This window comes from Stenella coeruleoalba (assembly GCF_951394435.1).
Source record: "Stenella coeruleoalba genome assembly, chromosome: 21".
In the NCBI taxonomy this organism is placed as follows: Eukaryota; Metazoa; Chordata; class Mammalia; order Artiodactyla; family Delphinidae; genus Stenella; species Stenella coeruleoalba.
Window position 1 is genome coordinate 36179654 of NC_137167.1, and position 23044 is coordinate 36202697.

The 23044-nt window shown below is 50.2% G+C and overlaps 1 protein-coding gene across 5 annotated transcripts in view; it reads right to left on the reverse strand.

Moving 5' to 3' along the window:
* The window catches only part of DCTD (dCMP deaminase), a 28097-nt gene extending 5658 nt beyond the window's left edge, over positions 1-22439 (reverse strand). The window contains exons 1-4 of one of the 5 annotated variants that reach the window (XM_079909227.1): positions 21618-22439; positions 19774-20110; positions 19288-19423; positions 89-205 (exon numbers count right to left, since the gene is read on the reverse strand). In XM_079909227.1, the coding sequence (XP_079765353.1) occupies positions 89-205; positions 19288-19423; positions 19774-20103 (583 nt within the window). In that variant the 5' untranslated portion in view covers positions 20104-20110; positions 21618-22439. Of the gene's footprint in view, positions 1-88; positions 206-19287; positions 19424-19773; positions 20409-21302; positions 21491-21617 lie in introns of those variants that run through there. The other 4 variants (XM_079909229.1, XM_079909228.1, XM_079909231.1 and 1 more) reach the window with 4 other exon arrangements.
* Between the last annotated feature and the right edge of the window lie 605 nt (positions 22440-23044).

Consider the following 23044-nt stretch of genomic DNA (forward strand, 5'->3'; position numbering starts at 1 on the left):
TCTAAACAACAGCGATTTAAGATCAAACACATCTGCAGTGAGCAGGCAGCAATGCAAATGTGACAAGTGGGAACGGCCCGGGTCCTACCTGCCTGGATGATGAGCTTAGCACATTCATTACACGGGAACAAGGCGACATACATGGTACAGCCTTTCACATCTGCTGAGTTTTTGTTCATAATGGCATTCAGCTCGGCGTGGCACACTGTGGGTTTGAAGGAGAAAGAAAGAAAAACTTAGATTGCAAGCTCATGAAGAATTCGCTCAGAGTGTTGAGGCATTCCGTTTGCCCCTATGAAATAACACAGATAACAGGCTCAATTTTTAAAAAACTGATTAGAGACGGAAAGTACTGAGAAATGCAGGCCACGTGGTCTGACAGGCTGGCGATGAGCAGCGTGGACCGCAGCAGCCCTGGGTCTGTTAGCACCTACAGCAGCCAGGAGGGGCCAAGGTCAATTGTCCCCATCCACCCCAAGCAGAGCGATGGCTCATCGCTCCCCAAGACCCACAAGGCGGGGACGGAACCACCAGCATAAAACGGCTCACTTGTGTGCTGGTAACGCACACGCAGGGATGTTCGCCAGGGCCACTAGCGGGCAAAGGGCAACTCTGAGAGCAAGACAATCAGGAAGTGAAGCTGAGCATTTCTGTCCCCAGGGATCTGCTGCACCTCATGGCCCTCAGCCCACACACACCAAAGAAAAATGCCATCGGATAACCGGCGGTTTGTCTTCCCTACGAAAACCACCCATCCACTTAATGGCCGTGGAAAGTCAAGTTCTTGCCAGACTGGTCAGTGATCCCCAAATGGTGATCCAAGGTCATCCCCAGCCTTGCCTGGGTTCAAGGTTGGGGAGGCTCCCTCCTCTCCTGTCCCGCACCTGCTGACGCCCACCCATCTTCCCAGGCTGCCAGGCTAGGTGTTCCCACCACCCAATCCACAGGTGCTCCTTTGAGGGGGCTCGTAGTATTCGCCTCTCGGATCTACTCCAGAACCCCCGACCTGCTTTGTGAGCTGCTGTGTTGACTTCTAATATCATTACTTACTTTTCTGGGTGCGTTCTCTAAAACTGTTCTCCTTGTCGTGGTGATTCGCAGACTTGTCTGCCTGGTGGAACCCCCCAAGGAGGAAACCGCCATGTCTGTGTCCCCCACCTGGAGACCGTGATGGTCTGGGGTGTGGCCTAGGCTTTGGATTTTTCAGAGATTCTCCCTCATGATTCTAAGCTGCAGACACGTTTAGAAAACACTGCCGTGTAGAACCCTCTCACATCTGCAGGGGACCTAACACACTCTAGGCACGCGAGTGCTAGATAAATGTTTACTGAATGAATTACCATCTGGCCCTGGTCCAAATCATACAAAACTTCTAATTATAAACATGGGGGCCTTCGAAGGTCTCCCCCTCTGTCTCCAACTTATCACCCTCCTCCCCTGAGCACCTTCGTCCAGGAGCACTGAGGCTGTAAAGCAAAGACTCTTGCCCACCACCCAGTCCTACAAGATAAGTCATCAGCCGCGGCACCGCTGACCTACCGTGCGCCCTGAAAGGAATTCAGGCAAAGAACGGGAGGACGCCCTCTGCACTTTGGGAAAACAGGCACGACAGGCCCTTAGTTAGATACACATTTCAGGAAAAATTAGGGATCAATTCCAAGAAAACCTTTTTATGAACCCAGATTCTTGCATCTTCCCATACTTAGGAAAGCACTAAATTCATCAACTGAGATCTCTCTTCCTTGTGACTGGTTATACTGTATGCTGACCGCACAAGCCCCTTAGCCGAGACCGTATATATATGGACCTCCCTCGCTACGTCTTCAGAGCTGTCTCTCAGAGGGTCTCTGAGAGGCTGTCTCCTGGCTCTGGTCCTCAGTAAGACCCTGAATAAAACTCAACTCCCGGCTCTTCCACTCTGCGTTTTTCTTTTAGTCGACAAGACCTTAAAAGAAGAGTGGCCTAAACTCATGGCTCTTGTACACTTTAGCTCGAATGTCCTCACTCAGTCAATAAACTTTACTGGGGGCCCACTCTGGCTCAGACAGGATACAGACCCCGGTCCACCGTCCTCCCAGGCCTCCCGTCTTCAGGGGACGTTGCAAGTGTCCCTGTGAGTCCTGCAGCAGCTCTGCAATCCTGCAGGCAGAAAGCCGAGCTGCAGCCTTCTCAGGAGATCCTGGCGAGTGCTCACCTTAGCCTACGAACACCACGATTTAGTTGTGTGTAGAAATGAACAGTCTCTGGCATTGTTAAGAAAATCTAAAGGGAAAAAAACCAGCCGTGCTTAATCACATCACAGCCCATCAGAGAACAATCCTCACTGGCTGCAGACAGACCCGAGCCTGGCTCCTTGAGACCCTGTCCCGTAAACCCCAAGGGGTGGAGGGACCCTAAGGGCTGTCAGGGCACTGGCCTCGGAGGGGCCCCCAGGCCCCATTTCCTTCCCTGGTGACCGAGATGTTCCCAAGCTGGTATCAACACTGCTCAGTGTAAAAACAATTAGAGGAACTTGTTGCTTTTATTTCCCCCTTGAGGACACAACCCAGGCTTCTAGGTTCTGTGTAGCTCCCTGAGCCTAATGCTATGCCGTGAACATACGGGTGTTAAATATTTACTGAGTGAATAAAGGAGGAAATTCAGATTCCAATTCTTGATGGCAACGTGGGGAAATACAGAAAGTCCTCTTGAATTCAAATATCAAAAGTATGCTTTCCCACCTGATAACTATTTTTTGATGGTGCTGGCATTAATATTCAGGACCAGAGTTTCTGAATCCGTTAGGAAACTCTATGACATCGTCCTCTTATGAATCTCTAAAAATTGTCACATTGACTACAAGTGTCTTCCTCTAATTCATCCGAGGCAGTCTGGGGCAAAATATACTATGTCTGGATTCATTAACGAAAACTATCAGATGAAACAGGTTCTCGCGTGCAGCATCCGACGCCCCTGTGTAAAGGGTGGTTTATAGAAATAACACGCTGGACTATAAACAGACTTCCTTTCTCTTAACCACAAGATCACAGGACAGAAAACACAAAGCTTCTTGTTAGAGAAACAAGAGGTCTCCCGGGCATTTAGAGCAGCTGAGTGCCAGGCGCACGCGAGGCTCTGTAAAGGGAACAGGTCACAACCCACCATCCCACACGTTCAAAAGCAGACAATGACAAGAGCGAAACTCAGGCGTCCCCTCCACACCTCGCTGCCCTCGTTCACCACCGCACACCCCAAACTCAGACGTGGCGAACACCCCCCCCCAGCCACCGGGCACCTGCTTCCCGAGCCTGCACCTGAGGGTCGAGGGGAGGAACCCCTGGCCCGCGAAGCCCCTGACACTGAGCCGGGCCCCTCCCACCTCGTGACCCCCTGCGCTGTGGGTCCAGATCCTCAAGTCTGAAAGGCTGTGCGTTTCTGGCCTGGCTGGCCTCTCGGCACCACGGCATGCAGTCTCTGCGGCCCTGACCCTCCAAGACCGCCCTGTGTTTCTCTCTGGGGCTGATCCGCCCAGGCGGCACCAGGCAGACAGGCCTCGGGCCCCAGACTGTCCTCTGGGCAGACCAACGTGACTGACGACTGTCCATTCGGCTTGTTTAACGTGGGCCAGTCAGGGCGGAGGCTGGGGATTCACTCACCTGGCCTGGCATCTCCACTGGTCACTTAACAGGTAACCGCCTGGAGGAGGCCGTTCCAGGCCCAAGGAGCACCCAGCAGCAGGGCCTGCCTGCGACGGGCTTGCTCCAGGCCCAAGGAGCGCCCAGCAGCAGGGCCTGCCTGCGACGGGCTTGCTCCAGGCCCAAGGAGCACCCAGCAGCAGGGCCTGCCTGCGACGGGCTTGCTCCGGGGCCCTGGCTGGCCTGACCGCAAGGCCGAGCGTCCTTCCCTGTATTCGCGTCCTCTCAGGCAAGTCTGGAAAAACAGCTTTGCTACGGGAGTCAGCCCAGGGTTCAAGGCCCAGTCTTGCCACTTAAAGCTGTGCTCTTTGGTTTGCAGGAATAACAGTGGCTCCAACTAACTAAATAAAAGCAGTTTGTACCATCCCAAGGGAATCCGGTTTTTAGCTTTTCCCCATGTGTCCAGTTTCCTTCCCTCAACCTCTAGAACAGCTGACCTTCTCCAAGACAGGCTGTCGCAACGAAACATGAGGCTTCTCTTCTGTTGCCGCCAAGGGCTGGGCCCTGCTCTCGGCAGCCCCTCACCAGGCGTCTCCTGTGGTGCAGGCTCCCGCGGCCCCATTTCTTCTTCTTTATACACATACACTTAGCCCCCATTCTGAAGACGCTGCCTTTTCAGCACTTTGCGTCTCTTTTCTCCTTCCTTTCGAGATGAAACTGTCTTATCTACAACTGCGACTCTATTTTTAAAATAATCACCTCTTGGCGTTATGATGCACGTAGAACCTCTAGTTTTCTGTAAAACAAGGCTTTCTCAGCTGTACGTCCTGAAATCAGTTTAGTGAGTTATAAACAGCATTTTTTCCTCCTTTTTAAGGAAACAGGTGGAAAGAGAAGGCGAGAGATCAGAATGCATCCCACGTGGCAAGGTTAAGGAGGTTCCTGAAAACTGTTTCGGTGTCAACTATGTTTGCTGCGTCGCCGTGTAAAAAGCTTAAGAAATACCAGTCTGTGGAAACCTGTTGGCCTCTGTAACGCGCTACTACACGCATACAACCAACCACTATAAACACACAAACAAAAAACTAAGCCCTGATTTATAGCCTCTGCCGATCTCTGTGGTGGAAACACTCCTGCAGGGCTAATTCCAAGCCCCCAACGTGTGGTGCGTAGCTGGGGAGAGACGTGATGTGTCGGATCTGCTCCGTGAGCCGACAGGAGGCCATCCCCACACCCTGCCGGGCGGCCTCATAGTTACCTAAACGCAGTCCTTTTCTGGCTGCAGTCTCTGGGCTCCCTGCTCTGCTGGCCCTTGACGCATGACCACCCCACACCCCCGCTCTAACCCGCTCAGCATCACCAGACCACCTCTCTGTGGGTCCCTGTGCTGCTCTCACATTTCTGGGCGTTTCCCAAGGCTCAAGCCTGCTCTTTCGTTTTCCTCCCATAGTCCTGGACTTTAAGGATTCATCCATCCGTAGATTCTGAGAGAACAGATCTACTTGTAAAACCCTGAAATCTACATTTCTAACCCCAATTTTTCCCACCTTCTCTGCAGGCCTCTTCTCTGGGTGGGCTGAGTCTTCTCTGTAACTTTTCTCACTATGATAGAAACACTCCGTAGATATCTGATGGCACTAAATTAAAGAATACATTTATCTTTTTTGAGTGCTAGCGTTTTTATGATGTGGCTTCGGAAGAGCTGCAGCAAGAACTACAAATAGGGCTGAGTACAAAAACCAACGAAGGAGGATGGCTCTGCTACTGACCTCGAGATAAGCCTAGTTTCTACATTCAGGGCAGGAATCAGGACCAAGTATTCCAAAGATACAGTGTCTAGAAAGTATTCAAAAGAAGCTAAATTGTTATATACACACAAGAAGACAAACTTTCCATTTACCTAGAATTACTCATCTGTGGTTGAGCAATAAGCCAAAGAAATCTCCAAATACTACATGTGTATCTGTTAAACACAAAGTGACACAGGAAGCTTCAACGATTCTCCACTGTTTAAAACGAAAAGAATCAAATGCTGAAAATACCAGATTAACGCGTATGAAGTTCTTGATTGATAGAAGGAGAACCTCTGTTTCAGGTAGCTATAAGACAATTCACACGCTTTGGTCTTTTTTTTTTCTTTCCTATTACTAACTGTCAGAATTCAGAACTGCATTAACCTTGGCCCGCTGAGAAGAGACTGCATAATTAGAAAACTGTATTTTTCAAATTCACTCTTACTAGGGCTTGATTAATCCTTACTGTCTCATGTAGGCGTTTCTCTAGAAGTTTGACAAATTAACAGGATATATTCCATCCTTAGTTAGATTTAAGAGATTCAACATTTTATAGATTTAACTTTCATCTCGTTTCATGTAAGACTAATACAACATCTATTTCAGACAGCAGCATTGTTAAGGTTACTTAAATAGGTTTAAAAAAAAACCCTCAGAATAAGGCTAAACAATTGCTAACTGCTGCACAAATCATTTAATAGCGCAATTTTACCCCAAACCGATCGTCATGTGGCTACCAGGACATGATGGGAGATACTGGGGCCTGATAAAATTTGGGGTCAGGAAAACTATGTTTCTATTCCAGTTAGAGAAAGCCTCCAGGTTGTTTAAAATTCCTCATATTTAGTAGTGCAGGATTTTTACTTGAAGAAAATGACTTCCTGGGGCCTGAGGGCTATTCCACCAGGGCTGACCTGGAAAGTGGGGCAGCCTGGTGACACAGCTGGGTTAGGAGCAGGAAAGAGGTCCAGACACAGAGCACCTGTGGAACTTAGCCCGACCTGCCCTGCCTTCTGCCAACACTCTCCAGGCCGGTCTGTACAAGCGTGCTCGGCGTCCCTGGGGACTGCCCCCGTGCCCTTGACTGATGGCTGTGACGGTTCTCAGGGCCAGGCGGCCACCAGCGTTCTGAGCACGGACACTTCAGCTTGCTGCCAAGAGGGAGGGTCTGGACTCGAGAGCCAAGAAGGGTGCGCTCAGGGCCGTGAAAAGGTGGGACGCTCCAGCCTGCAATTAATAACTGACACAAAACGGGGTACCCGAGTTCAAGGTTGACCTGTGCATTTAAAAAAACAACGCAACGTTAATTTTTACAAGATACTCCACTTCTGATGACAAAGCTCTTGGTCATTACTTCTTGAAATCAGGGTCCAAGTGTTTTGACTTCTGGCGTCATACAGGGATCAGAGTGGCTGAATCGGACCCGTCTCTCTCAGAGCACGGGTGCCCCCCTGCTCTGGGTGCCCCTCAGGCGCCCGACGGAGGCTTCCACTGAGGGGTGGGACGTGCACCCACTCCTCAGATCCATTTAGGGAAGCGCTTCCCTGCTTCAGGAGTTGGGACGGAATTTCAACTACTTATTTCTTAATTATTGAAAGATGTCCTGACGGCCTCATCTAGCACCACCAGCCTGCAAAGGACCCATCCTTCAAGTCAAGAACTAAACAAGAGAGTAGCCTCCAGATTTAACCCTTCCCCAACCTCCCACCCCCCAGCACCCCACAAAGGTCGCAAAGTGTTCACTGTCACGGCTACCCCCAATCCAAAGCCAGAATCTGGCCCCAAACAACGTCACCCCTCTGCCTCACCTCCGCTCCATGAAGTTTCCATGTTGGTAAGGCAGTGACTGGACTCGCTATCGAGTTGTCAAAGGATCTGAGGCTACGGTGGGTAGGGGAGAGGGAGAACCGGCTCAGGAAGGGACAACTACATTACTTCTCCGAGACAAACCCAGTGGCACAGGCCTGGTGGACCCCGCCCGCGCTTCTCAGCCTCTGCCCCAGAGCCCCCACCACGGTCTTCCTCTCTGATAGCTGCTAATGCCCCAAAGCCCACGTCCCTCCCACGGCTTCTCACACAGAGCTCTGCCCATCCCCGTCCCCCCTTACCCCCGCCGGAGGAGCATCCCTTGGCGCCAGGCTGCAGCAGGGAGGGAAAGTGGTTTCCAACTGTAGACGCCTCCCAGATGCGTGTCGTTCTAAGTCTTGGTTGCCGGCAGAGTGCCTACAGGCCTGGGCGCTGGCACTGCAGGAGCTGGCAGGTCCCCCCTGCAGAGCTCATGCCCCGCCAGGCAGGAGACGCCCAAGCACGGACAAACCAGAGCCAGGGCTGCAGGCACTGCAGAAGAAAGGCCACGGAAGGCGGGAAGTGTGGCAAAAACCCAGGAAACAAGGGCTCAAATGCACCGTTTGTAGACAGAGGGGAGCTGAATCCGCAGGCAATATTGTTCCTGCAGAAAAATGTATCTGGATTACAGATGGCTTTCAGAACCAAGGGGGCTAAAACCTGGCATCTGCCTGCACCGGGGCACCAGGGTTCAAGCCCAGCCTCATCAACGATGAACAGGAACACGAGTACCTTCCCTTCCTAGCTCGCAAGGTTACAATGCCGAGCACGGCAGAAAATCGCTTTGTGAACTAGAGAGAATTCTGCCGGTGAAGCCACTGTTACCAAGTCAGAACTGCACGTGTTTTCTGAGAACAGCGGCGTCCAATCCAGCTGGGTCTTGCTATGATGAAGACCTGTGGGAGCCAGGAGCAGGGCCCTCCTAAGCAGAGGCGACAGGTGACAGCACTTGGGCCTCACCTGGCCACACCCCAAACAGTGGGAACCCCTCTGCTAAGAACTGGATACGACTGCCCCGCCAACCCCACCCCCTGCACAGTTAGTGGCTTTTCTGTTGAGAAGATAAAGCAACTGCGCCCTCCTAGCTTCTGGCATTGAGGGGCGCATAGTTCAGTGGAGAGTCGTCCCTTATTACAGTCAAAGGTTGTAAGTGAAGATAAAAACAAGGAGCAGTGATAGTGCAGAGGATCCCAGCCCTGCCCCTGGAAAACATCTGGAGTCTGTTCTGTTACCACCTGTGCCCAGAGAGGAGGTCTCTGCTGGAAGAAAAGGACAGCAGAAGGGAATTCTGGCCAGATCTGGGATCTGAAGAGGACGAGCTCCCTCAAAAGGCAGTCGGCAGGGACATATATACGCTACCAAATGTAAAATAGACAGCTAGTGGGAAGCAGCCACATGGCACAGGGAGACCAGCTCCGTGCTCTGTGACCACCTGGAGGGGTGGGATAGGGAGGGTGGGAGACGCAAGAGGGAAGAGAGATGGGGATATATGTATACGTATAGCTGATTCATTTTGTTATAAAGCAGAAACTAACACACCATTGTAAAGCAATTATACTCTAATAAGGATGTTAAAAAAATAAAATAAAAATAATGTAAAAAAAATTCTAAAAGGCAGTTAAATCCTCCAGGCTCTGCATGAAGCCTCAGGCTCAGCTGCCTGTGGCCCAGGCCACTCCTGGAACAAGGCTTTGGGCTGGTCCAGAGACGCCCCAGAGCCCCGCTTCCTCCTGCATGTACCCCAGCCACCTCCTCAGACTCTGCCCCTGCCCCCAGCTGCTAGTGTGAATGACCCTTTGCATCCGGTGAAGCCTCAGCCTCCTGGCCTATGAACCTGAAAGAAAAAGACCTACTTCACTCTGTATGACAGACTCTAGGTCCATCCACCTCACTACAAATAACTCAATTTCGTTTCTTCTTATGGCTGAGTAATATTCCATTGTATATATGTGCCACATCTTCTTTATCCATCCATCTGTCTATGGACACTTGGGTTGCTTCCATGTCCTGGCTACTGTAAATAGAGCTGCAATGAACACTGTGGTACATGACTCTTTGAATGATGGTTTTCTCAGGGTATATGCCCAGTAGTGGGATTGCTGGGTCGTATGGTAGTTCTATACTCCAATAAAGATGTTAAAAAATTAAATTAAATTAAAGTTTAAAAAAAATAAAAATTGTGATCTTTGTACACACACAAAGACCTGCCTCTGAGACCCGCCACCAGGACTAAAATCTGTGATGAGCACAGCACCGAAGATGGACTTGGTAAATGTCGGTGCCGCCTGACCTCTCCTCCCGGGCTGCTCGGCTGGGCAGACAGGAGGACAGGCGTTTTTCCTCCCTCCCTCCCCTGCCCCCTTCTCCTCACTGCCTCTTGCTAAGGCTGCTGGCAGCAACTCAGGGCACCCAGGGGATCCACTTAGCCCCAGTGGTAGTGCTTAGGGCTAAAGAGACTCCTGGCTGCGGTGTTTCCATTATTGACGATAAAGCCCCCAGAACTCTAATTACTTTGCTTCCCTGTGTGCTAAGGACACACAACCAGGTCAGAAGGAGGAGGGAGTGGAGACAGTGTGAGCTGAGCCCACCTCCCTTTCCACTGTCCACGCGCGATACATACATTGCTTGACGTCTAATACGTCCTGAGGAAGCACAGATAGCAGCAGAACACTCACCACTGCTGGACAGCGTTGTGACGGAAAGACCCACTGTCAAGCTTCAAAGCTTCCCTCTCGCGTTAACTGCTTTTAAAGGTGAACTGGGACTGACCGAAGGGCACTGGAACAGCAGTCAGGACCTGTGTTCTAATCGATCCCAGCTCTGCAAGGCACACCTCGGGTGACGCGCGGATCCCGGTCTGGGGTGGAGAAGACGGGGCTTACCGGATCTAACTCAGGACTCCCAGGAGAGACCACACTTGCGACCCTGTCCTACGTTTCCAGGGCGGCCCAGCTCCCTGCCCCACACAGCCACCTCTCGTCTGCCTCCGTCCCCTTTCAGCTCGTGACCGCCCTCATCCTCCACTGGAATGCTGCAGTGGATCATGTCTCCACCTGTGACGCCGTGACCCGAAGGTGGCAGGTTGGCTGTCACCCGCCCCTCTGCCCTCGCCTGGCGTCCTCCCCTCATCGATGATCCATGAGCTTGGGGGCCATCCCCCTCACATCCTCAGCCATCTCCCCCTCCTGGACCATCCTCAGCTGCAGGCAAACGCGTGCTGTAACGACAGACAAACACACCCGGACCCTCCCCTCGGACAGACGGCGCGCACCTCTGCCTTGGCCCCTCCCTTCTGGCTGCCTCTGCCGTGCTGCTCTCTTCCCAGACATCTCAAAACCGGATCTGCATCCGCCCTGCCCATGTCCCCGCCTTCTGCTCTTCCTTCAGCTGCTCCAGTCTGCCTTCCAGCGGGCCCGCCTCACGGAGCTGCCCTCTGCACTGCCAGCACGACTTGCGCGGTGCTAAACCCCACAGGCATATTCCCGCCTTCCCGGACCTCTCGGCGGCCTCTGGCGTGGCCTCCCGCCTTCTGGAAGCGCTGCCCTGTGTGCTTCCTGATACCACAGCCCTTCTCTGCGGGCCCTTCCACTCCCCCAGCCGCCGCTCAGGGATCTGGCCAGGGCCCCGCCTCTGCACCCGCTCCCTGCATCACCTCGCCTACACCCGTGATGCCACCCAGTGCCGGCACGCCATGCTGACTCGGCTGTCCGCTCGCACACCCAACCCGCCGACCTCACACCCCCCCTGGGAGCTCCTACACACACCTTCAACCCCAGAGGCCCAGATCTCCCCCCTCCCCTCCCCCAAACCTAGGCGCTCAACCAGAACCTTTGCAAGGAGCGGCTCTCCCTCCCCAACCCCGCACCACCAGCCCTCATGATGCTGCCTCCCAAGTGCCCCTCTCCCCACCTCCTCCCCACTGCCCTCTCGCCCGGCCTCCTGCAGCTGCCCCCGGCTGTGTCCCTGTTTCCACCTGCCCCCAAACAACCCACTTCCCACACCCCCCAAACTCCTGACCCTGCGGGCCCCCAGCCTTGCCGTGTTACTCCGGCCTTCACCCGCCAGGCTTGGGCCAGACGCTCTCCTTGCTGCACAGTGACCTAGAGCCTTCCTCCTCCAGGGCCTTCACCCAAGCATCTCTCTCTGTGGAACGCGGTTCTCATCCCCAAACACCCATTACGCCATCTTTACCTGACGGGGGCCAATCAAATCCTTCAGATCTCTGTGTAACAGTCACTTCCTCAGAAAGAAACATTCAATACCATCTGTTTATCCCATTCATGTCTACCTGCTCCACCATCAGTCTGCAAGCTCCTTGAACACAGAGAACATGTACATTATTTACTGCTGGAGAGCGCCTGGCACAGAATACATAAGATAGATGCCCTGTAAGTATCTGCTGAGTAAATGAGCAACTACAGGTGAACATGCTCGGAAAAATGTCATGTATTATGAAATACAGTTACAATTTTTAAAAAGCAAGACGCCTTAAGAACTCACCAACAGACAGCTCAACCTGATGTGAGTAGAGGACTCATTTGTATTTATTTCAATTTCTAACTCACGTTAGAAGTTATAACTCACTCGCAGAAGGAAAAAGGACATGAGGAATTCTGCTTCCCTTTTCCACCTAAACTCAAAATTAATGGTATTTTGAACAAAGTCTTTTAATTGTAGAATTTAAAAATTCATGCTCACTTATATTCAATATTTTTTTAAATTTACTATGGCATCTATCACTTGAAAGCACACAGATGAAATTTACACCTCCATGCACTGGCTAGGACCTGCGCGTCAGACGGCATGAGCAGAGAGAAGACGGGCACATTCCAACCACCTTGCTTTCACCAATATTCTCCATTTATCAAGGGATTTCCTGAAGCCAGGCCAGTATCCATGTTTCAATAAACATCACCACACGGACTGATTCACAAAAGGATTTCTCAAGTCCTTTCTTTCTATTTGGTCTTAGAATAACCTCCTGTCTCCAAAGAGTTCTAGGTGTCTCTCCTCTCTTCATACATATTTTCTTGTATTTACGCACGGGGTCTTTTTCTTCATTGCTGTCCTCCAACCTTTTTTCATCCATGTTTGTGGGGTAACCTACACTCTCTGTACCATCTCCATCGGTTTATATTCATCTCAGAACTGGAGCAGATCTGAATCACTAGAAGGAGTTGCGGGGGAACAAAGCCCGTTTCTCTCTATTAATTTGTCCACACGCACAGATGCACGGTCCCTCTGTGTCGCTGCCATCAACAGCTGTTTACTGCAGCTTTCATCCCAGGATGCTTCCCGAACACCCTTAAAACCCCTTAAGCAGAGAAACAGCACCCTAATCAAATAAAATCAAAGCTATATTGTTTAATTTTTCCCGAAAACTCTAGAACTGGAGGAGTCCTCAGTGATCATTTATTTCAAAAAGATACTGAGAAGTGAATGTCAAGTCGTGTATCTGACAACCCCACAATCCCTGGGTTTATGTACATACACCACCCCTGGAGCCCCGGCTCTGGACAGTCAGTCTAGGATTCTCTCACTTGAACCTGATAATTGTCATTTTAAGCACTGTGGAGCTTTTCTTAGCCAACATGCATATTAAAGGTTTGTATGGTACCACGCAAATATAAAACAAAAGTCCTAAGAAGTAAAAGTAATAAACAATATAAATAGTTGCAAAAATCTCTGGCAACCAGATTTTATTGCCTATTTCTGGGAGCAAACTATATACATATATATATATTCTACTTTAATACCAGTATTAACAAAGCTTATGAAAGACAGAGTCTTGATGAAAAAAACTCAAAACAAAACCTTAATAATTCAGGCCAATTTCAGAATAGATCAATCAAAACCCACATAACTGACAGAATAGACCAACAGAATAAAGACTCCAAGGTTCAAGGAGTGTCAGGTGCTCCCTGGAACCACGATGATGGCAACCCTGAGTTTCTAAGCAAAGGCTTATCAACATAGAGAATTAAAGAAGTTATATTTATCATTCAGGTAATTAATGAGCTCACATACTTAATACAACCTAAAATAGGTTGAGTGTGGCCCTGAAATTCTGTTGACGCTATTAATCTCTCAACAAACCTTTTATTTAGAGAGATTGTACAAAGACAAACTTCAGCCCCCTTCCTGGTCATCAATTTGGAAATCACTAACCTTGAATGATTTTTAAGTTTTATTATAAACGTCCATGAAGTAAACTGACTTTTTACAGACAAAGACCGATATGTGTATTTTCAGGGGAGGTTTGATCCTATAGATAAGCATTTGAGCTTTTCCTGCATCTGCTCTTCAGGACAGGTAGTTACAATACATTGTTACTACACATCCCTTGTAGACATTCACGGTGAAACAGTAATCTCTAGCTCTTAGAAAATAACTAGCCCTGAATTTATAGATTAAAATGTATAGCTAAAAATCAAATAAATGAACAAAATCATGATTTATTCTTTTCTGAAGGCTGTTTATAAACACTTATACCTGAATGTGAAATACACTTATGTTAAGCTGGGGGGAGCCTCATTCATAAGCCGTTGTGTTTCCCTGTTTGTCTAAAACACCGCACGGTGAAACCCGAGTTTGCCCCTCTTTTCCTAAAAACAATATACTTTATTTTTTTTACTGTAAACTTGCTCCAAGGTTTTCCATTGATTACACTAGTTATTTTGTACAAAAGTCCCTAATTAGGCCCACTGTCAGGCCACAAGTACTGGATGGCTAGGCAGGGGAGGGATGTTGGGTCGCCACCAGTGAAATTAGAATTCTGCAGGAAAAGAAACAGCAAGTCATCAAATCCATGAATCTGCCCAACAAAACCAGAGGGCATTCAATTTCAACCGGCTGAGGGAATAAATTTGGTCTTAATTACTAAGAAGCTCTTACGTTGTGAGTAAGTTGCAGCTTAAGAAGGATCAGCCTCCTAACTTCCTGATAAGTTAGTTTCTCAAGACTAACCTTTTGGATGCCAAAGAAATACATCACATGCATGGCAGTCGGGAAAATGTCAGTGTTCAAAGGGGTAAAAGGTAAATGGCTAAGTAATCACTAAAACGACATCTACGCATGCTTAACAACATGCTAAATCTGAAAAATAAAGACTACATTTAAATAGAAAATTTAAAGAAGCACTGCCACACGCTGGCAAAACTGTTTCAAGCTGCCACGCTGAACTCTTGCCTTAATTCATTTCCAGCATTATACTTTTTTTTTTTTTTTTTTGACCACGCTGCACGGCATGTGGGATTTCTTAGTCCCCCGACCAGGGATCGAACCCGCGGCCCCTGCAGTGGAAGCACAGATTCTTAACCAGTGAAGAGTTTTCCTGCATAAATATGAACTGACTCTGGAAAAAGTTTCATGCCTCTATGTCTGCCTGATGTATCAGAGTGTGGGGCTACCCCCATCTTGGGACATCAAGACTATGGTCCCCTCCACGAGTGCGATGCAACAGCCAAAGCAATCCTGGCTTCTTGATTGACTGGGATGGAAGAGGAGGCCAAGCAAAGAGGCCTGCTTCCCCACAAATCCCTTCCTCAATGGGAACCAGCATGGCAGGAAAATGCATTCAAGTTTGATGGGCGTGGGAGCTCTGTTAAAAACTGTGAAGTTTAACAATGGCTCCCAAGGAAGAAAGAAGTTGATTCTATGCCAGCCCTCTGGTCTGTAAACAATGTCATCAAAATTGGTTACGAAAACCTGAGGAAAGAGTGATCTCTGAATTACCACAAGTGTTTCGCCTCCATTTTATAAAATTGGTATTTTGATTAAAGGTGCTTCACTGATGAATCGCACGAACAGAAAGGAACTCAAAGTGTCAGCTGAGCGCTTCGCTCTGGGGTTAGCAACCACCCCTCATAAAAATTAAAGTCTTCCAAAGTTTTTTACAAGGTAAATTAGATATATCTGCTCCTTTCCAGTTTTTTTTTCATTGTCATTCATGTGAAAAGGTGTCACTATAATAACGCGGGCTTCTTCCTGCCACTTACTGTTACTGACATCATACTATCTTTTGGATTTCTCAGGAAAAAGATGAGATAAAAGGCAGTTTCCTTGGCAGGGGGAATTTTCATTTTCCATATTAATACCACATTATAATCAAATCGTTTCAATGAAGTTTTGATCCTAAGCCTGGAAGAACAAAAACACCCTTTAAAAATGCCTCTCTAGAGACACAGCCCAGAAAAAACACCATCTCCCTACTCTGTTACACGTATTCTGTGTTTACCTCCCCTTCCACAGAGTGTCAATCAAGACTAATGACTTCCAAACTTACAGAATTAATAAGGAGAATTAAGCTATATATGCTAACCAGTAAACTTAAACTTACACAGCTCCCAAGCTCCCCTTGGGAGAAATGTGAAGGGAAGCCAGGGGCAAACGGCTTCCTGCTTCATCCTAGGCGCAGGGCACCACCACCTGAGCTCTCGACCTCTGGGGGGTCATTTCATCAAAACCTCTGTTTGTTCAAGTGCATAGCGAGAAGAAAATGGGTGGCCCACTGGGCTGCCATGTACCCGCTTCAGAAAAGCCGAATTCCTGTGCCCCACCACCCCCGCAAGGAAGCACAGAGCGCTGGCCTCGGCATTAGAAGATGTCACCCTGCCCGTGTGGCACTGTATTAGTTACTTAACGTTTCTGGGCCTTCAGGTTCCCATCCATGAATGAAGTGGGTAGCTTAGACCCCGTGGGCACAAACCCCAAGGTACCACTGAGGTTCTGCCAGGGCTACAGGGACGGTCCGCAGACTGGCAAACATGTGTCTAGCACTTACATACACTTTTTTCCAAACATCAGGAAAGTTCAGATTAATGCAAAGTGTTACTGATATCAAATAGCTTTTTGTCATCATGGATCTTCTTACTCAAAAGATACTAATAAAAGGTATGATCTCACTTTTGTGTGGAATCTAAAAAACAAAAACAAGCTCACAGATGCACAGACCAGATGGGTGGTTGCCAGAGGGGGTAGGTGGGTGGGAGGTACAAGCTTCCAGTTATAAAATGAAGTCCTGTGATGTTCAGCATGGTGACTGTAGTTAATAATAATACAGCACTGCACACTTGAAGGTTGCTAAGAGAGCAGGTCTTGCAAATCTTCATGGTAAGAAAAAAAACTTTGTAAACATATCAAATGCTGATACGTACGAACCATCATGTCCTGTACCTGTGACTAATGAAACTTTCTATGTCAATTACACCTCAGTTGTTTAAAAAAGATACTACTAGTTAACTAGCATTATATAGGGGTCTTGGAAGGTTTTTTTGACATTTAAAAGAGGGTCCCCATATACTCAGAAGAATTAGGAAGCCAGTGGTCTGGAATCTAGATAACGTCTAAAGCTCCTCTACAGGGATGGACACAGAGTCATCCCTGAGACAGCAGCCCAGCCGCCGTTAACGCTCACCCAAGTCCACACATTATCACTTATTTTTTTTGACTTCTTTTTTTTTTTTTTTTTGCGGTATGCGGGCCTCTCACTGTTGTGGCCTCTCCCGTTGCAGAGCTCAGGCTCCGGACGCGCAGGCTCAGCGGCCATGGCTCACGGGCCCAGCCGCTCCGTGGCATGTGGAATCTTCCCGGACCGGGGTATGAACCCGTGTCCCCTGCATCGGCAGGCGGACTCTCAACCAGTGCGCCACCAGGGAAGCCCCATCACTTATTTTTTTTAATTAATTTTCTTTAAGTCTTAAAACAGAAAAAAAGAATTTGCATTTAGTCAATTAGCAGCGAACATTTCTATTACATCCAAGGCTACCTAAACATTTACTTCTCTGTGACCCAAAATCCCTTCAAAAGGCCAGACCGAGTGGATACTTTACAGCCAGTCATAGTTATTCAGACTTAAAGCCCATCTTTACATGTATTATGATGGTAGTGATACTAAAGGCCTTTTAAAAACCACTCAATACGTTCTCCGACTTTTACGGCACATCAAATTATAGGCTTACTCTCGTGAAAGAAAACTGTCTACATTCTAACACGGCTACATGTAAAATGAATAATTGATAAGTAAGGGGCAAAGAGCTTTGAAAACCTAGAGGTATCACATGGTTAGTAAGAAATAATGCACACAGACAACCAGTGCCCTGAAACGCAGCAACCATTCAATAGAAAACAACCAGTGGAGCTGGACAAATGCCGGTGTGGGTTTTTTTTTTTTAATTCCTTCTGGAAAGGAGCTCTGAAAGGTACTCTCCAACTTGGACAAAAGGCAAGTGTCTCAGAACAAACACAATTAGCTACTGGAGACGCTCTGGAAGTGGGAAGTCGGGGGATGGTAAATACGCTGCAAAGCCTCGGGCTTCTAGGTCACCGCCAGAAATGCGCCTGGGGCTCATGGTGGTTGAAGGAGGCACAGGTCCTACGGGAGAGCCGCCCTGTAACCAGTGAGGACCCCTCTACGCCGTGCAGACCACTGGCATCGTTTTGTCACCAGCCTCAGCGTCACAGACTGACACCTCCCAGGAACTCCTCTACAGGGAAGCTCAGCGCCGGGACCCACAGCCCACTGTCCTGACTCGGTGAATACGGGCTGCGGTCCTTACACACGTCACTGTGGACCTTGAATTCATCAACGCTTTCATCTTTATATGGGACCTTGAACTGTCCTGTGAAAAAGCACCTTTGCGTGTGCCTACAATGAGCGAATCATTTCCCTCCTTTCTCGTCATTGAAAGCACACAGAACCAACAGCAGGGTGACCACGAGTTTCTCAGATACACTGGCGCATCTTTCCCGCGCTCCACTCGGCTATAGAGCTGAGGCTGAGAGGGCAGTTCTACCCTCTTTTCCCCGGGATCCGACTCTTCCTTCTCTGCCAAGGGGGCGAGTTAAATGGACTAACCCGACGATGAAATCCCCTTAATCACAGAAGAACCCTGAGTGCTTTGTAGCTCTCCCCAGTCTCATTCTTCAATTCCTTCTCCACCTCCAGGCACTTTTTTTTCTTTTTCTTTCAAAAACGAAGCAGTTGCCCTGAAGCAGCTTAGAAAGACATTTATGGGGCTTATTTAACATGATTAAGGCCCAGGAACATTAGTAAAAATATATAACTTAGGCTACATGTAGACTTGGAGCTCTTCGTGAGAAAAACTCCAGAGGAAAACCTAGCAGGGAAGAGCCAATGAAACAGAAAGGGCTCACACGACACCGGACCCTTATTTCCTGAGGGCATAGCTTTCCCATTCGGATGGCCTGCATCTACGGCACTTCCAGCAGAGGCAGTCTGTTCATTTCCAGACATAAATTCGGGTCCAAACGTTAAGAAAATTCAGCAACCAGCATATGCAGCCCAATGCGCCTCTTTACAGCATTAGTTGCATATTCTCCAGGGAGTTAAAGGAAAAGTGAGGCTTGGCTGGTCACTCCCAGATAATCTCTGAAGCGAGTCCCCCTGGGGCTCAGATAGCCAACAGATTATAACAAGCATCCTCTCCTAATTTAAAGATGAAAACCAGAGTTGGCCAGGCCAAAGGTCTCGCGTGCGCATCTGGCTCGCGGTCTGGCCAGCGGCCACTCTGGGAATGCGGCGCCCGGGGAAACAGGAGCAAGCGACTGCATCATCCCTCTCCGGGTGTCCAGCTCACAGCTTGTGTCCTGCTTCCCAGAGACGAGCTTGAGCCAGATTTCCTCAGTAGATGGAAATGCACGCTGCTTCTCATCAGAGCAAAGCCCTGGCCAGTACTTGGTTAGCTGGCCCCGCTCCCAAGTAGCCAAGAAACAAATGACAGGGCCACCTCCCCCGGGGGCTGCGGCACTCTGCAGGGAAGCCCACCGCCAGTGAAACACGCGAGGCCCATGAGAGAGCCCTGGCCCCAGGGCCAGGCTGTGTGACCACTACCACGCCTCCACTTCTTGGCTCCCTTTGGCACTTAGGGGAAATTGGGGTACTTCAATAGGAATTTTTTTCTTTCCAGCTGTCGGTAACAACTGAAAAGGAAGATGAGGCTTTCTGACCATCTACCGTATTTAAGCGCTCACCGAGGCTATGACACAAGCAGAATGGAACACACAACATGCCCTACCGTAAGGGTATTTGGTATCCAGTATACTCTCCGCTGTCCTCCTCCAAGGCAAGAGGTCATCGCTGCATCCATTTGGCATTCCATTGTACCCAATGCCCACAATCTTGTTTTCTGCATTCACGATGCAGGCTCCGACCTACAGGAAGACATGCCCAAAGGCTTGGTGACTTCGGGTGGCTGGTCTGCCAGTGGAGAGGCAGTAAGGGAGACCAGAGGCCTGCAGAGCTCCAAGATGGGCACGCTACTTCTGGAGGGGCTAAGAGCTCTGTCTCCTTGGGGTACGAGAGGCAGTGAACGATGGCATGTGACAATTTACTCTCTCACAGGAAGAGGTAAGCAGGCAGGAATGCAGCACAAAAGACAGATTTCCTCTGCTTTTTGTACGTTGGCAGGTGTCCACTGAGCCTCTTCCTCTTGTAATTTGCTCACTTGTAGGTACCTCCGTGTCTGTGAGTGTCCAAACATTCTCCTGTAAAACTCACTTACCGGGCCTCCCTGGTGGCGCAGTGGTTGAGAGTCCGCGGGCCGATGCAGGGGACACGGGTTCGTGCCCCGGTCCGGGAAGATCCCACGTGCCGCGGAGCGGCTGGGCCCGTGAGCCATGGCCGCTGAGCCTGTGCGTCCGGAGCCTGTGCTCCGCAACGGGAGAGGCCACAGCAGTGAGAGGCCCGCGTACCGCAAAAAAAACAAAAAAAACAACTCACTTACCTGGGAGTTTGGATCTTTGCTCCTCTGTGCCGATAAGAAGGCCACTGCCATGAAATACTCAGGCCATTCCAAATAGTCATCACGTTTTTTACAGGGAAATTCACTCATGCTGGGTCTAGAAGAAAAACACAACAAAATAGCAGTGGGCAAACACATTTTGGTCAATCTGCTTTCCAGTTCAACCCAAAGCACATTTCAACTTTGGATCTCCAAACTCAGACAATGTCAATTTACATTTATCAATCAGAAATCACAGCACATGAACCCCAGACGGTCTCTGGTCTTCAGAAAAAAAAAAAAAAAAGAAATGAAGTTACTATTTCGGAAGTTTGGATTCGGCTTATATGGCTGCGCATCCCCAGATATTACACCTATTAGTGCTTTCTCATAGGATTTTTTTGCCGGTTACTACACATGCCTGCCCTACAAATCACTGTCATCCTCTACCTCTCTCCCTTATCACATGGAGCCAGCAAAAGAGGGCAAGGGAAAGGAGAACAACTATTGATCATCTAATATATTTCAGACACCGAAGGTTATACACATTATCTCACTGAAGCCTCGTTCTGAGCTAAAGGTAACTAACATCCCTCTTAGAGACAGGCTCAGAGAATATAAGCAACTCTCCCTAAACCACACCGGATTATTCTCCATGCCAGTTGGATTCCATTTGGAGCTGTCCCAACTGTGATAGTCATGTGTGCCTTCCCTGTCGCTTAGTTTCCCCAGGTGGGACAGACGTTATCCACTGTGAGTACTGAACCAAAAGAGGAGAAACGATGAAGACTGCCAAGTGTCGTGAGTAAGGCAAGATTTCGGTAACACTGCGCTCTACTCCCGGGCAGGCACAAGCGGTCTCTCCAACAGGGAGAGAGCCCTGAAGAGACCTAAAGCTTCCAGTAAGCGGGTGGGGGGATCCTTTCAAGGGAGAGGAACCAAGGGCAAGGAAGGAGGGCAACGCAGAAACCCGGTAGCTCTCAGGGAAAAGTCTGATTTTTAATGTCAAGGGCTGAGGATGTGGAGGCTTTCCCAACAGCTGGGCTTCGGGACCTCGCTGTGAAGCTGACGCGACCGTGCAGCACGTCGGTGCCTGCTGGGAACCTGGTTACCCACTAGGTACGCTTCCCCGATCCTAAGGGTCCTGTAAACCCTCTTAACGCGAAGCGACGCTGGACGGAACTGGTTTACCACGCGGTTTAAGGGGCAGCATCCAAAACCGCTGTTGGGGGCCCGGAGGGGTGCTGGCTAGGCAGGAGGCCAGGCGAGGAAGGAGAGCGAGGAAGGAGAGCGGAGGGAAGGGAACTTACTACCGGCTTAGGATTAGCGCTCGCTGGTGCCCTGCAGCCCCGCTGCAGAACGGACCCAGGGAGACACGGCTGGTCACCGGCCCGGCCGCAAGCCACGCTCCTCCCGCCCCTCGAGGCCAACCCCGGGACGCAGCCACCGGCCCCGCCGCCCACGTGGCAGCTCCTCTCGGAAGCCCCGGAGGCCGCCGCGCGCCCCGCCAGGTTGACCAAGCGCCGCCGGCCCCGCGCCGCTTCCCCGGCAGCACGTTGGACAGGGAGGGGGCGTCCCCGCGGCCGCCCGCTGCCCCGGCCGCCCCTCCGCTCCCCGCCCGCGACCTGCAGGCCGGCGCCCGTCCCCGCCGCCGCCGCCGCTGTCCCGCCGTCCCGCCCGGGAAGGAAGTTGGCAGAGGAGGCGGGGCCGCCGCGTGGCCGGAAGGTGGCGGGTCTCCACGCCCAGGTCGCCAGCGCTTCCTCGTCCCGGCCGGCCGGCGACCTTCCGGGCCGGCGCACGAGCGGCCGCGCCCGGGCCGCCCGCCCGCTGTGCCGTGGCGGCGCTTGGGTTTCGCCCTTGGCTTCCATCTGGCGCCCGCGAACGAGCGCCGAGGCCGCTGGGCCGGCACCTGCACGGTCGCCCCGCCGCCCCGGGTCCTCGGACGGCACGGTTCGTGGCCGCGCCCAGGCCTCCGACTTCTTCGAAACCGCTGCAGTTTCAGATCTCGGGATCTGAGGGTCGTTTCAGCGGTTGCTGGCGAGGGTTTGGGGTTTTTCCTCCTCACTTTTTTCGGGGCAGGACTGAGGGGAAGCGGTTTGGGCCCCTGGAGCGGGCCTGCGACGTCGCCGGAGCAGCTTCACCGTTCCTCGCGGGAGGGGTTTGCTGGCAGGCAGCGAACCGGGTCGGGCGGGAAGGCGCTGCCCTCGAGGCACAAATGCCTCGAAGCTGCATTTGCATAAGCGCTGGGCTTGGCCGGCTTCGTTTCCTACGCCAGGCGTGGGGAAGAGCCTGAGACGCGTGCTGAACGGAAGCCTGCTCCCCCTTCCCAGCCCCACCACTGTGCACACGCCTTCCTGGTGCTCCCCGTAACGCTTGCCGGCTATACAATTGTGCATATTTTGTTAACGATTGTTAGAAAGATCCGAGAAACTGGGTGCAGGTCAATAGGGAAGACGTGGGGTGACATTTCTGAAGGCAGCTGCTCCAAGGAGCGAAATCTGATTTTCTTGAACTTTCTTAGTCTCTTCAGACGTCTAGCCCCGCAGTCGCTGGAACATTGGTTACACGGCAGAGAATGAGGAATGGACCCCTTTCTGTTTCACACGTGGGGCTTGAGGATACTGTCAGGACTCCATAAATAATGGCTACTGTAGCAATCCTGAGTTCCGATCAGCACATTCCAGATCTGAGCCTCGAATCCAAACAAAAGCTTGTTAACTGTATTCCTTTAGCCTAACAGAGGAAGAATGATCAGGATAAACAGTTGGTTCTATCTAATTTCTCACTACAGCAGGCACATCATTCTTCATCTCCATGGTCCATACTGTAGATTCAATAATTAAATTAGGTACTGCCTTCAGTGGATGCCGGGAAAGCAAAGCGGAAAAATTCTTCATCATTAACTATAGATGTTTTCTTTTCTTTTCTTTTCTTTTTTTTGCCTTGATAAGACTCAGGCTGGAAAGAGCTACATAGATTAAGATGGTGATTTTTATGTCAAGTTAACCTGACTTGGCTGTCTCGTTGCCACTAAAGTTTATTATATGCTGAG